General features: G+C 38.2%; 1 protein-coding gene across 4 annotated transcripts in view; it reads right to left on the bottom strand.

Moving 5' to 3' along the window:
- The window catches only part of tln2a (talin 2a), an 89,347-nt gene continuing 73,568 nt past the window's right edge, over positions 1 to 15,779 (bottom strand). For 3 of the 4 annotated variants that reach the window (XM_041979793.1, XM_041979782.1, XM_041979803.1), the window contains 18 exons: positions 15,468 to 15,638; positions 15,239 to 15,385; positions 13,973 to 14,074; positions 13,371 to 13,490; positions 13,040 to 13,186; positions 11,476 to 11,642; positions 10,408 to 10,591; positions 10,131 to 10,256; positions 8,896 to 9,012; positions 8,499 to 8,684; positions 8,253 to 8,360; positions 7,922 to 8,027; positions 7,673 to 7,678; positions 7,173 to 7,297; positions 4,289 to 4,477; positions 4,017 to 4,199; positions 3,461 to 3,586; positions 1 to 2,721 (listed from right to left, as the gene is read on the bottom strand). In XM_041979793.1, coding sequence (XP_041835727.1) covers positions 2,593 to 2,721; positions 3,461 to 3,586; positions 4,017 to 4,199; positions 4,289 to 4,477; positions 7,173 to 7,297; positions 7,673 to 7,678; positions 7,922 to 8,027; positions 8,253 to 8,360; positions 8,499 to 8,684; positions 8,896 to 9,012; positions 10,131 to 10,256; positions 10,408 to 10,591; positions 11,476 to 11,642; positions 13,040 to 13,186; positions 13,371 to 13,490; positions 13,973 to 14,074; positions 15,239 to 15,385; positions 15,468 to 15,638 — 2,439 coding nt within the window. In that variant the 3' untranslated portion in view covers positions 1 to 2,592. The remainder of the gene's footprint in view (positions 2,722 to 3,460; positions 3,587 to 4,016; positions 4,200 to 4,288; positions 4,478 to 7,172; positions 7,298 to 7,672; positions 7,679 to 7,921; positions 8,028 to 8,252; positions 8,361 to 8,498; positions 8,685 to 8,895; positions 9,013 to 10,130; positions 10,257 to 10,407; positions 10,592 to 11,475; positions 11,643 to 13,039; positions 13,187 to 13,370; positions 13,491 to 13,972; positions 14,075 to 15,238; positions 15,386 to 15,467; positions 15,639 to 15,779) is intronic. The other variant, XM_041979811.1, reaches the window with a different exon arrangement.

The raw sequence follows: 15,779 nt of genomic DNA, 5'->3' as shown, positions 1-15,779 counted from the left end.
TTACATTGAAATGCTTTATTTTCAGTGAATACAAAAAATAGTTTTATCAAGGCCAGATAAATATCTTTAATATTGTAAATTCTTACTCATCTTTAGTGTAGCAACATCCTAATTTAATTTCTGGTGAGGGAGAAGGGAACATATATAACACTTCGATTACTCCACAGAATCGAAAATGCTTCACAACATTATTATGGTGACATATATTGAAACGTTCCTGCCACATGTAGCTTTCATATTATCTTAAAAGCACAAGAAAAAAGCCGGTCCATAAAAATTCTGACTTTATAACATACAATAAAGCAGTTGACAGACTCACATCTCCAGTCTGTAGTTTAGAAGTACTGTGGTACATGCCCATGGAATGCAGTACAAAAATGTGTATATATGTAATATACATATACAGTATACATACTGAGAGTACAATTTAAACTGCAACACATTTTTTGACTGGTAGACAGTTCATCTGTCATTCCAAAAAGGCCTCACATGTGACAGAGAGGAGAGATAAAGGGGGTGCAGTTGTTTCAGCATGTAGAGGAACAGCTTGTTAATAAGTGGGACAACAAATGTTAAAAACCTTCACAGACACGAACCTACATGTCCAAATAAAACTTGTTCAGTACCTCCTATTGACTGATGACATGAAGTCGTCACTGAAGCAGAGCAGATGCTGTATGGACTACGGACTAAGGCACTAATAATGTAAGAAAACTAATAACACTACAGACTTAACTGAGAAGAAATGGACGTTCTTCATGTAAGTCCCTCTTTTTAACACTCGCCTCACATCTCAGAGTCCAGATGTAACTTTAGAAGAAAGAAAACCTAAAGTCTTAGCTAAATGTTGTGGTGTACTGTTAAGTGAAGGTTTGAATTACTCTGCACCTGAAGCACAAAACCATGCATTTTTATAGCAGAACCTAATCTTATAATATACTGTAGTTTAATATTGAAAAAGAGCCCATATAGTAGGACAAGGGAACAACACACATAAAATCTGGGGAACAAAAAGGTTCTTCTATTGCAGCAAGTAGCATATTCAGTCAAGTCACAAAGAGCACCCAAGAAAAGATAAACTTCACTTTGAAATATACTCAGCTGTCAGAAAATTGTTGGAATAAGCTTATTGCCATGTTATTCTTTAGATTGTGATTTTACTGCCTCCTGGATTTAAATGATTGCAGTGGAACTGAAACTAATTCTTCACTGGCAGTGGCACTATAGCAGTAACTCTCTAAAGGGAGAGATAAACAACATACAGACCAAAGTAAAACTAATGAGACTTAAGACCACATGCATAGAAGTGACACTGCATGACATTTTCTTTTTTCCTATTTATCTATTTATTCTAACTGTGCATTCAAGAAACCCAATTGATCTGCCAGGCCACACAAACTGTCCACTGTACCCCGAAAGATAATCCTTCAGTTACAACAATTTTATCCTTAATTACTTTATGGTTGCATGGTGAAAAGGAAACCAACGCTGCCCCCTACAGTTCCATCTGTCTTATTGCGTCACAATGAAAAACCTGTTTATATAAGTCTCAATGCCTGAAACAACAGAAAATTAAATAATTACAAAAAATTGTTTGCAGTTTTGGGAACCCAGCTGACACCCAGCCAGGAAGCCACACTTGCCTCTGCTAGTGGGAGCGGTGAAGCGAGACCATTTCTGACCCTGAAAAAGACCCCTCCCTGCTAAAAATACTCAGGAGTAATAAATATTCTTTCTATGGTAACATGTCGTCCTACGTATAGAAGCATTCACATGGTATGTAGTTGGTAACTCAGTGGTTGCACATGATGAGATCTATACAGAGGTTCCAACAGACAGGATTTGTTGCAGCTTAAAAGTTTTGCATGTAAATCTGACAAATATCAGCATGAAAAAAAAAAAATTAAATGTTTATATTAAATAAAATTTCCCATAACTGTCTATTATTGAAATGTGCACTATGGTCCAAGAAACACCAATATTCCTTCATATTAGGGTTAATGACCACTGACATAAAGCCAAGACATGCCACACATGATTCACAGAGACATTAAGGTGCAAACTGGAGCAGAAAGGCCAACATTCACACAGAGTACCGAGCTGAAAAGTTTTTGCTTTCAGATTGATGCTGCAGTTACACAGCATGAACAGCAGTACAATCACTTCTTCATTTTTAAGTTTTTACACAAGAACTGCAAACTATTAAAAGAAAACAAGTCTAGCTTGCAGGCAAAGTCGAGCATGAGCGGTGCTGTTTGTCCTTGCCATGTCACATTCTGGTTTACATTGGTTTAAGTATTTGCACTATAAATGACGACAGGAAGAAGTTCTTCTGTCAGTTCACCACAATCTTTATGTTTTCAGAAGGTAGTCAGTCCCACACAGTAGTATTATAAACGTTCTAGAAGTTGACAAAGATTTAGAAGATTTTTTCCATTTCCATTTGTTCAAAGCAGACCGGGCTTTACTGGTTTGTAGAAATCAGTCACAGAAGTCGCTGTATGCCATATACCTGTCCAGGTGTGACTTCAGGGGACAGAATTTACAAATACACATGTGCTCCTTACACCGGTTAAAGAGAATGCAGCATGTTTAGTTGTTGTCCCCTCGTAGTTCGGTGGGCAGGAACTTGTACTGCTGCTGCCTGATCTGAGCCAGTTTCTTTCTGGCTTCTTCCAGCTCCCTCTCCTTCCTTAGCATCTCCTCCTGAGCGGCAATGATCTAGACAAAGACGACAGCAGTTATCTTTATAGATCATAGTGAATACTGACTTTAAAACTTCAGTTTGATTTAGCAAAATAGTCCTCCACAGTCCAAAAGTGACAAATGTGATTAATTAAAGATTAATAAAAAGTCTTCTATTTCCTGCCTGACTGACTTGTCCTGCTGTTTTTTATATTGTTTACACTAACCAGTCTTTATGTGTGAATGAATTCACAATAAACCTTGATTCTCAAAAATTTCAACTTACAAAAATAAAATCTGCATGAAGAATATTGAGACGGAGGGGAGACAGGGTATGAATTGGTCTGGAGGCCGAGTGTGTCAAAACATAAACACAACAGAAACAGATTTTGAATCTGTTTACCAGGTAGACACACGTTCCAAAACTCAATAACTTGTTTATTACATATAAATAGTCAACAATTGCTTGTAAATAAATATTAGCATACAACAGAATCACTTAAAGATTAAATAGTTCATCTTTACACAGCTTGTTTTCTCACTAATACATCAGTAAATAGGTTTATCTAGTCATTGCAATAATTTATCTGCTCTTCCTCTAGAAAAAGATCCATAATAAGAATGTGGTCTCATTTTGGAGTCAGACCCAAGTTGCTAGGCCCTATGATCACTGATGTGAACCTGGATAAGTCATCACTGATACAGCAGCTGTGTGAGCTCATCAGTGGCAGACAATATTATGCTAACAATATTAAAAGCTATGTGAAAGCCTCACCTGCGCTATTCCACCCACAAACTTTGTCTTGACCACCACGTTGTCTTCATCTGCTTTATCAAAAGCTGCCTTCTGAGCGGCTCGCACCAAATTGTCTGATGCCTTCTTCACTGCATTCCCAGCAATCTACACAGAAAAAATCAGCAAGAGAAACAGCAGACAGTGATGAAAGAAGTCACTAGAAACATCAAAACATGTCAAAGGAAAAGTTCTCACTTTTTATTCCTACATTATACATCACTTGAAATCTGGAACACTATCTGTTAACAGTGGCTGTAACATGATCAACATTTCCTTTTATTTGTTTGCCAACTCATAATTTTATTTTCTATCAGACAAATGGAGGAAACAATTAAGATGTGTGTGTGTGGGGGGGGGGGGGGAGAAAAAAGAAAAATAGCAAAACCCAGTTTAAGCCATGTTATCCAGTTAATTAGACATGTAAAAACTAGAGTAAAACCTCAGAAAAATGACCCCTTGCACCTCTACTTCTTACATCAATGAACATTATTGATTTGATTATGAAGGTTAGCAGTTAAAATGTCTGACTGCATACCTGCAGTCTCCTCATGGCCTCAGAGTCCTGGTCGGCCTTGACCTTACAGGCCACCAGCAGCTGGGCAGTGGAGGCCGCCACCTGTTTAGCTGAAGAGATGAGCTTCTCTTCGCTGGCATGGCCTTGAACTGAGGCGTTGGCTGCTTCGCACAGGTTGCTAGTCGCTGCTGCTACCATACGTGCCTGAGAGAGAGTTAAAGAAGAAGAATGTGGGATAAAACTGAACCTTGGATTGTAACCTGGATAAGACAAGCCTTCAAAGCAACACTTACAGCAGAGATGAGCCCTTGAGACCACTGTCCATCATCCACAGCATTGGCAGGGATGGAGCCCACTTTCCCCTGAGCTACTAGCTCCCTCTGAGCTGCTGAAGCTGATTTGACCAAGGCGCTGGTGGCAGCAGCAATGGACTTGGCAGCCTCCAGGATCTGCTCCTCAAAGTTCAGCGTCTCATCTGCCAGCTGAGGGTGGAAGAAGACCAATCAGTCAAAGGGATGACAACTAATGTCATAAAGAAATATAGAGTGAAAAATCAAGGTTATAGTAATTACTTTGTGAAATAACATTAAACTCAACACTTTGAAGACACGTCTTTTAGGGGAACATTGCTTGTAATGAAAAAGGTTACATCAAATAAATAATTTTCTGCAAAATACCAATAACCTGACTAAAAGTAACAAGAAATTAAAAAGCTCCACAGAGCCTGATACATCCTTTGCAAAGAAATGATTAAGGACCTATATAGAACTGAAGAGGGAACAAATTTTCCATGTTACACAATAAATCATACTCCTGTTTGCTTGTTTAAATACACACACTCTCATCCAACACACACATATACACACACACATATACACACACACAAAACCATCCTTTCTCACACACAATCTCACACTACAAGTCTGTAGACAGAGCGGGACACTGTAGGAATATGTTTGATATATAGTTGGGACTGAATTACAACCTAATATATCAAACATATCAGACAGAGTCCTGCAGAGAAGGCATCCGGTGGTGGGGGCAGGCGGGGAGAAGGGAGGGAGGGTGGAGGGCTAACTGGGAGCTAGGCGACATACATTAGACTGTATGACATACATCGTATGACATACATTAGGCGAATGGATGGACGGACAGACGGATGGATGGCAGGGTGAGGAAGAAGAGGGAAGAGTAAAATATATGGGATTATATGCGGAGGTTGTTGGGTTTATGTAAGTTTAACACATCAAATGAGAAAGGTATCAGCTACACAAATAAAGGTAAATGTTAAAATTGGCAGACATTAATAAATGAGTTCAGTAAAAAGGCAACAAGCTTAGGTTGAAAAATAAAGTTCAAATTATAAGAAACTGGACAATATTTTTATGTTTTATATTTTTAATTTTTATGTGTGACAAGAAACAAGCAGCTGACTTATGAACAAAACGTGTGATGTAAAACTGGACTCTAACACATTTTACAGAAATTTTTTTAAGTTCATCCTCTTTCATACAGGCCATGAAAATAGTCTTTTGAACATTTTATGTTGTACTTTTCGGTTTAATTTTGTGAAGACGGAGATGCACAGTGCAGGTTGGGGCTGGAGGAGTAATGTTCTGTTCAAGATATTTAGAAAATTTCTTACATGTGCATTTAAACTCTATTCACTGTGGTGTGCATTTTTTATTGATATTTTTGTGTCCAACATATAAAAGTTGTTAATACTTGATTTTGCATTAAAACATACAGTAAGCTTCCAAAAATTGCAAGACCATTATTTTCAAAACAAAAAGTTGATCTGGGGCCCTTATAATTGAAATTAAAACAAAAACATTGTTATATTAATCTAGCTAGTCTGATAATATAATGGAAACTTTTTAGGAACAGTTATTTTTTCTGTTTATATTTATTTATTTATTTATTTTATTTCAAATATGCTAGTGAATTTTTCATTTTAGCAGAACCAACATGTCTGCGCTGGAGACTATACAGAAATAAAACTGACACAAATCTGAATAAATATAAAAATACACAAATTACTTCATAAAGAAGTCAAAAATGCTATGAAAATAAATTATTCAGAAAATGATTCATGTATAAAATGTGATAGTTAATTTCTGCTTTAATTATCTAGCTGTAATCACTACATGTTTTATTAAAAGCTCTATGTTTGTACTAACTCTCAATTTTACTTATTAATGTAATAATTTTTTTCATTGATTAACATTTTATTTTATTCCTGCCTCTATTTCCTTTTTGTTTTCTTGGCATTTTCCACCTGCTTACCTTCGTATGGAAATAATTTCCTTCATTTTTATAATTTGTAGATTTTTTTTATTTCTGTATTATTCCCTCTTTTTTCCCCGATATAATTCCCATTTAATTCAGTCTCCTTTTTAATATTTTTAAGCGAGGTTGTGTGTCCTGGCTGCCTGTCTCCTAGCCAAGTGTCCAAGACCAGAAGAAAAGAAAGACTCCATTTTATTAGTAACTGTGCAAGTTACAGTCCAAACAATGTCTTTAAAGCAGTCATTCAAATATTAATTTTTATTTTAGTTATAGCCCTAAAAATGATTATTTTTTTAACTGATCAATTAGTGACAGAGAGAACACAGGTTGTCACAGATCATTAGATAAACAAGCTGCTTGTACTGTAGTGACATAATTTTAAGTTTTGTCCTATTTCCTGCTTCTGCTTCTATTGCAGGAAATAAGATCATTATGTACCATAATGATCAATCAATAGATGATAAGATGAGCCATAATACACCTTTGGAAGCCAAACCCCTTCGTTTAAATAAGACAGAAATGCATAGAGAAATGTCAAAAGGAGATACAGAAATTTAAACACTGGGGGAAATAAACGGGAAGAAATTTACAGAAATACAGAAATAAATATAGCTTCAAATTCAAAGTTTAACTGAAATGATTTACATACATACATTGTAAAGTAGAAAGAAGAACAGTTATAAAAAAATGGTACTAAAAAAGACTAAATAAATATAGAAACAAAAAGAAACTTATTTCTATATTTGAATTTAAAATAGTTACTTAGCAGCTGACACAAAGTTAGTATGCAGTGTCTTATTCTCTTATAACTATTGCTCTATGGCACATTATGGGAAAGACTCCTAAAACTTTTCTTTTCTCACTATCATCCCTCCTCTCAGTTCTTACCTTTGGCTTTGCTCGAGGTTTGAGTTGCTCCAGCTTTTTCGCTGCTGCTTCAATGGATGCTGCTGCTCCGAGCAGTTCAGTTTCTGCAATCACCGTCGGATCTTCAGGGTCTACCCACTCCGAGCCTGAGACATGCATGCACACAATTAAGATTTGGACTTAAAAATAATAACTATACTAATACCTCACAAGCCAGTGTGTCAACAGAACATGCCTCAAACTGTGATCACTAAGAAAACACTGCTGTGACAACAAGTAAAAGCGATGGTGCATATCTCCACATCTCATGCACAGCTGATGGACACCTCAAACTGGCTGAAAATGGAGTTTATTTCAAATGAGATGGTAAATGAAAGAAGAAAATGCGATGCACTGAGATGACGTGCACGAGAAGCCCAAGTGCAGCTGAATTTGATTAAATTAAAGAAATCAGTGGCTGCACTGTGAAATTGTGCTTCTTGCAACCGGTCAAACATGTCACAGTCCAGAAAACAACTTACCTCCATCTGTGGCAAGAGAAGGAGGACAGGAACATTGCTAAATATTACTCTGTTGATAGATGGGAATTTATGAAAATGTTCTGGGAAGCATATGCTTTCCAGAAGGAACTACAGATAACACATTCTACCTGAAGTCTTGGTGAAAAAAATAAGTTCTGTCTTCTTGATGTGAATCTAAATGCATCATATACATAGATAGTATTGTATAGGGAGTCTGTGTGTAATGTGAGAGTGTGTGTGGGCCATTACCTTTCATGGCCTCAGCAGTCTGGATGAGCTCCGTCACAGCCCCCGCCACACGTTTAGAGCAAATTGCCAGCTGCTGCTTCTGCTCTGCAGTGGGCCTCTGCAGGACCTATATGCACACACAAACAGTCACACGTTTATAACTAGTTAAATAAACCACTACTATGGCTTTTTTCAAAAAGGGTGTAAAACATTTGGTCTTTCATAAAACTCAAATGTAAAACCTGGACAAATTTAAAAAATAAATAAATTGTAGATCTCACATTTGAATGCTAACACAAAGGAAAAAAATCGCTATCATCACACTAAAATACCGACAGTGTGTTCAACCGACCATCAGCACTTGTTCCAGCAGATCAATGTATCCAGTTGTGCACTCTGCTCCAAACATCAGCGCTCTGTTCTTCACCTCCTCACTGACCTCTGGATGGTAGGCTGCTTGCTGAAAGACAAACCCATACACATTCAACAGGAATGCTTACCTAAACAACTGTTATATCTAAGTGTGTTTTTCAGGTTTTGTGGGAATTTGGAATTTAAAATTAGACACCAAAGTGCACATGAACGAGAGATCTGACACCTTGCAGGTGGACAGCATGTCAGAAATGGCTTTACGGCTCAGGTTGGCAGTATGGATGATGTCCTCTTGCCGGGCCGAATTTCCTGCAGCCACTGCTTTAGCAGTTGCCATAGTGATTCCCTTAGTCATGCGAATAAACTCCTCAGGTGTGGTTGTCTTGTTTGGAGCATCCTTGGATTGAAAGAGCTGGGGGTCCAGAAAAGGCAGAGTACACATCGGATTCAGAGACTCTCTGAAGAAGCAAGTCTTTAATGTGTCAAAACTGATGAGTTTTTATATAATCCCTTCGACATTGTCATAAAGTCACAGATTATTACTAATCACCATTCAGCATTAATTATTCGCATGTTGTGCTCATACTACGGCTGTCCAACATCAACTCTGCACACTTTCTCACCGCCATTTCCTGTTTGATACACTCGATTGTGGCCTCCAGCGCTCTGGTGCCTCGAGTAGCCTCATCTTCCACAGCCTTGACCGTCTTTAGCAGGGACGTCACATTAGTCACCATCACCTGGTAGAAAAAGTTCTATTAAAGTTCTATTAAATTCAAAAGACAAGTATCTTAGTGAAGCAGGTAGTCAGGCCTGGTGTTTTATTTTTATAAAGCCAGCAAAGTAAAACCGCGTCAAACCACCATATATGATCGCACTGGAGAACAATCACAGGCTAATTACAAAACCAAGGCAGTCTGTGTAAAAATGCTTATGTCACACATCATGTATTAAATAAGCTATAAACATACACCCACATATATCTGTTCTGATGGAGCAATATTCATTTTGCCAGCATTATAAACATATTATTTTAGATTTTTACTAGTTATACATATTTAAGTATGCTTTGCTACATTTCAAAACACCATGCATCCTGTCAGTGGGAATAGTTGTGAAAGAGTAAATGTGTCAGTGTTGTTAAGACTGATGTTGTGATGCAACATCGGTTTTCTGAGCACCTTAGATTGAACCAACCAGGCTCTTTGTATGATGAAAATAAACTTTTCCATTCGCCACATTTAAAGACGGGGAAAGATGTATGGAGGAATATTGTTTCTCTGGTGATGAAATGGATGTCATTAAATTGGTTTACAAAATTTCACCCCACAAACACTTCAGGGCATAAAGCTGGATTTGAGGCATGTTGTTGCCATCTGAAAGGCTTCATGACAGTGCGGTGCTGCTGAGCAAAGTGACTTCTTCACAGCTCAAAGTGATAATGAGCAGTCAGCTGTGTCATCAGTGTGTTAGTAAATGTGGTTCTGATGCTGCATGTGTGTCGGAGCATAGGCTATGGCAGATTTATCAGGTTGTTGTCTTTAACACCACGGCCATTTCTATTACTGTGACACTGAGTTTAGGCCAAGTTTTATGATGGCAAAATTTAAAATCTAACTTAATAGTAATAATAATAAGGGGATGTCTACAAAGTACACATACAAGATGTGGTACAGTTATTTTTATTCATTTATGGGAAAAAATTAAATGAGTGTTTTACTGTACTTTCATGATCAGTAAAAATGTGAAATGAGAAATTTTATTTCAGAGAAAAAGAGAAGAGCCTTCATAAGATTAAATGAAGTTGAGGCCTATAACCTCTATGACTGTTTCTGAATTTACTGAATGATGTCCTCACCTTGGCAGCACTCTTTAGTTGGTACATAGATGGATCATCTGCTGCCTTGCCAGCTGCACACTTGGTGGCACTAATGAGCTCAGCCAGCGCCTTGGCCACATCTTTGACAGCATTTATCAGGACCACCTAGAGAAAGGACACATTAATACCCACTAATCACCACATAGTCTGGGAGAGAAAACACTGAAAGGTTGTTGTTTTTCACAGTTCATTTTTCCCTCATGTCTCCTGACACTGGGCTAAATAAATAAGGGACAGCAGAAAAAAATTGTCTAACCTGTGTCTCTGGGTCATCTGATCCGATGCTGGCAGCTCCAAGTTTGACCACATCTGTGAGCTGAGTAATGGTTTTGGCAGAGGACTGGGCTGCCTGAGCTAACTTGTCCTGACCGGAGGCTGCACCAGACACCAGCATCTTTGTGTCCTCGACCAGAGCTTTGGCTGTCTTCAGAATGTTTTCCCTGAAAGAGAAAAGAAGGAGGAAAAGGAAAAATAAACAGATGAAAGGGTTTAATTTTCTTTGAGTGACTCAAGTCTTAGAAGTCTTAATCTAGCAGAAATAAATGACTTTTAAATATGAAGCACACTGTGGACACTTTTATGTCTAAGGCTTTCATTTGTCATATCTTGTAAAAACACTCGCACGGATGATAAATAAGGTCACATATCACAGTCAGGTATATTTTAAAAAAACGCTGAGGGGCATGGAAGAAATCTGCTGCAGAGTTTTTCTGTTTTTCAAAGGCGTTGTGGCCTTTAGCATCACGAATCTTGTCTGGAATCAGTAGCTGTTTGACCCACTCAGATTGTTAATACCATCTATGACAGGAGTGGCCAATGTCGGTCCTCGAGAGCCACAATCCTGCAGGTTTTCCAAATTTCCCTGCTGCAACACACCTGACTTAAACGAATGAGTCATTGTGCAGATCCTTATAGGCTGTTGGATCCATTTAATTTGAGTCAGGTGTGCTGGAGCAGGGAAATTTGGAAAACCTGCAGGATTGTGGCTCTCGAGGACCGACGTTGGCCACCCCTGATCTATGCAATAACAAAGCCATCACACACAAATCACTCAATGAATCCTTTTTTAATATTAGCAGTGGGGGCTCAGAGTGGAACCTTTGCTGAGGATGAACAGCATGATGTGTGTCTCATCCTGCATCCTTCAAACTCTCTGGGTAATTTGTAGTTTCTAGCACCAGAAATTTCCTCCCTGTTCAGCAGCTAATATGTCATTGTGTCAGTTAGGGATGAAAGATAAGCAGGCTTGTCCTTTTAGACCTTGTGAAGTCTTACAAGTTTGTATTTGTACACTAACTCAATCAGGTACAATTCCAGCTCTAACCTGTGGTCAGCGAAGGACTCATCGTTCTCTGCATTGAGTGTGCCGGCAGAGGCAAACATAATGGTGGTGTCCAGATCGGCGATAATGCCGGACACTGCACTGGCTGCTGTGATGCAGGCCTGAGTGCCCTTGTTGCCTGCCTGGAGGGCCGAAAGCACCAAGGACACCTGGGGACACAGACACATATCACAGCCTATAATCATACAGATAAGGGTGTATAATTAACTCGACAGGAAGAAGTGACTGGATTTTTTTCATACCACAGCAAGACAAAAAACAGATGGATGACTGTTAGATAAATGACTTGTTTGCATAATCAAAGGCAAATAAATGTGTCTAATAGTGAGTGTACACACTATCACTGATCAAGTCAAATTATGGAAATTGTATCAATACAAACTCTGATCCAAAAGCTCTATTTAACGGTTTGTTATACACCTCTCCTCGATGTTTCAAGATTCAAGAGTTGTTTTAGAGTCACTCAAAACACCACTTAATTTATGCAGTGCAGAACAAAATTCCATTGCAACGCCTCATAGATAAAAACAGAAAAACATAAAAGCACCATTAGTAACCAAAGTCTACAGAAATTAAAACAGATTACAAAGTTAAAAAGAGAGCTGAATAAAAATATAAATAAACCATAAAACGAAAACCATGACTATGTTTAAAGCGCAAACCAAAAAATGAAAAGGTTTTTCAATATTTGCTATTGGAAAATGTACAATGTTGTAATAAATCAACAGACCACATCAATCACTCACAGAAATAAGGACAACTTAAGCAGCAACCCCTGAGATTAAGCCCTGATATCCAAAAAACAGAATTTAAATGGTACTCCAACCCTCATGTTTCAGTGTTTCATGGCAGCTGTGAATGTAACTCACCCATTTAAAATGTACTGATTTATAATCATGTAACTCAGTATACATGGTGTCTTTAGCGTCTCATCTCGCTTAGGACTACAAAAGCCCAAACCAATGAGTGCCTGAGCTGGCTACATCTGTGTTTTATGTACCATCTACAATCAAACTGCTTCCACATGTGCACTTTTCAAGCAAATGAATTAGCAGCAGAAAGTGGCTAAATCTAATTTCCAGATTCTAAGACTAAAAACACACACACAAGAAGTCAGGAACAACTGAATACGTAGCTACCACTCCACTTATGCAAACCTATCCTCTGCTTCTCTTGAAGTTGAGAATATTAACTCCTCAATGAAATTTATTGGTCTTAAACTAAAAGTATAGTATAAATAAAAAAAATGTGTCCACACTTAAACATTCATTTTTGAATGGATAGTTGTTTCACTGCAGTGATAAATTGTAGATTTAACACACACAAGCAAAATTCATTTGTGTAAACCACAGACCACAATAGCTAAGAAAAACAAAGAAAAAAAGGCCTAAATCAGACAAAGGCAAAAACAGAGATTTAGTTATGGCATTCGCCACTTGATAAAACAATTCATCTGTCACACACTGCAGATGGTAAAAAGAACAATGTGGTTAGGTAATAGAAGAAGAAGAAAAAAAAAAAAAAAAGCTGCCAATTTTTTACCTACCTTCTCTGTGACTGCACGGGCACATTCAATGAGTTCTCGCTTGGTGATGCTGTCAGAGGGAGTGATCTGCAGAGCTCCAGCCTTCTGGACCAAGAAGATACAGCCATGACCAAGCTCCTGCACTCGGGTCTTGATCTGGAAGCCGATCTGCAATAACACAGAACAAAGGCGCCACAGTGCAAATGCATCACTGATTAATTAGTTAAAGGCTATATAAAAGAAACTTGCAGGTTATAAACTTCTGAAGAAGTGATTATACCCATGCAGGTATAACATAAGCTGCCACACTGATGCAGCAGGGCTGTTTTTGTCTTGAAACATCCTTTCTCACCTCTTCTGGCTCAGCTGTGTGAGCAGCTAGTCGTCCCTGAACAGCCAGCTGGCTGTAGTCTACGGTCACTTGAGAGGCCAGGGCTCCCAACTCATCTGGACTGGTCACTGATTTGGTCATCTGATGGATAATAAATTGACAATGAATGTCAACAGAAGCTTAACCACACAGGTATATTTCAGGACTGCAGGAGCACAGTCCATGTGTAGAGCACATGTAAGTTTTATTAGCATTTTGCACATCATGAATACACAAAGGTGGCATCTCAGTATTGTTTTAACAGGGTGTAATAGAAAAACAAATGTTTTTTAAAAAGAATAAGAAGTAAGCAACTTCAGGATTAACAACTTTAACAGTGCAAGTTTACTTGTACTTAATGTGCAGTGTTTCATTTAATGAATAATTGATGGTTACCGAGCAACAGGAAGCAATCAGATTTCTACAAACTGCTATGATATATGTAATTTTTGCAGCTCTTCAACTTCATTATAAATTGTTTTTATTACCATAAATTAAAGGCCTTTTCCATCTTATTTAATTACAAGTTGCAGTAGCACTGCTGAAATAGTCTGCAAATGTTAAGCATCACTTCAAAGACTTACCATTTCCTGAGCAGTGACAGCAATAGCCTTTGAATATTTTACCATACTGGTCTGGTAATCCACAAATGAGCCCTCAGGTTCAGGTGGCGTTCCCTCATCCAGCTGCAGAAAGAGACACAGCTAGTTAAAATGACACTGCAGCTGTCATTTTCAGCATGATTGGTTTGTCCTTCAAAGTAAGTACAGACATTTTGAACAAAGAGACAATTAAATCATTCAGCTTCATAAGCTTCAGGAACATGTTAAATCTAATCTAGCTCTCAATTACACCAATTCTGCCAGGTGTGCAGACATCAGCTCATTTGCAACATTAATGCTGTTTTATATTCAAATACACACTCCGTATGAAGATAAACACTCATTAGAAATTAGCCACTAAATCCACTCTGTAATTACAGCTTTATAAATAGCTACAACAGCATTTGATCGCCAGCTTGCAGGACAAATATTGTTTCCAGCCTTGTTTTACCAAATCACTGTTCAACACATGCAAGTGTCACAGCAAATGCAGAGGGATGAAAAAGATGACACTATGTGGGAAAAGTGTATCAGGACTGAAACAAAAAAAGTACATGTTTTCTCCTCCTGCTGAAAAAGATAACACCTCGAAATCTGAAGCCTTGGCTGAATGATTCAAAGTTCATGAGAAAGATTTTTAAATCACCTCTGCTTCAACAGAAGAGAGTGACCCATTATACCAATTGATTATTTGGAAGGATTATCTCCATTTAATCATCTACACTGAATGAGACAAAGCACACACGCCACTTGCTTTGGTGAACCTGCCTATTTATGGCACTTATTTATCTTTGTCAGGAAAGATGTCATTAGTTGATGCTATTTTATCCGTATATGAGATAAAAGGCTTTTTCTTGCTTTGCACATCACGTTAACCAACAGTTTATTAATTATAAAGATAGTCTAACTTGCAAGGCAACTTCTTGGGATAAAGATGGCTTTGTTGATGGTCAATCTGCCTCAGTGAGTTATATTTGTATTGGTATGTTAAGTAATTTTTCTATTTTGTCTAGGGATATTCTGTGGTTTTAATCAAGATATTGCAAACTACAACATGAAAACTAAATTCCCAGAATACTTTCGGTTAACTGTCACTCAATTTACCTCTTAATTTCATTACAGCTTGCTAGCTTTTCACTGATGTGGTCAGATTAAATTTTTTTTTAAACTAACAGAGAGAGGGTGGGGATAAAAAAAAATCATTACAATTTACTGCGCAACCCTTTTTTTCCACTAAGCAGAACACACCTTGGCCATTGCCTCTGCAATGGACTCCACCATTCCTCCCACCATTCCCACTTCACTGGCAGCTTCATTCAGCGTCACCATCATGTCATCGACAGCCTCCTTCATTAGCTGAGCAGCCTCTGCTATGGCATCGTGGGTATGGGAGGCCTGTGAGGTGCAACACAGAGAACGGAGTCAGTGGTGAAGCACTGCTTTAAACAAAGAGCGCAGAGCATGAAAATGGTCTTGCCTTTGGGTTTCCTCCACCCTCTTTGGCAGCATAGAGCATCTGCAGGGCAGACTCAGCCAGAGTCTTAGTTTGGTCCAGGAAAGTCATCTGCTGCTGGTGGTCACTCAGCTTGGAGGCCACACCCACAGAGGCCTTGACCAGTGGTTCAAAGTAACCAGCCAGTTGGGTCACCTGAGGGAAAATGGCTTATTTTAAGATGGGAGGGCTTATTATCTTGATATTTTAAATAATCTTTTTAACTATAATTTGTTATCTAAAAAGTTGCCCATGACTTAAAGACCATCACTGATTTATAGCATTGTGATACTATCA

The sequence above is a fragment of the Melanotaenia boesemani genome, chromosome 1 (genome assembly GCF_017639745.1).
Source record: "Melanotaenia boesemani isolate fMelBoe1 chromosome 1, fMelBoe1.pri, whole genome shotgun sequence".
NCBI lineage: Eukaryota > Metazoa > Chordata > Actinopteri > Atheriniformes > Melanotaeniidae > Melanotaenia > Melanotaenia boesemani.
The sequence above is the reverse complement of the archived record's forward strand: the minus strand, read 5'-3'. Positions and strand labels throughout refer to the sequence as shown.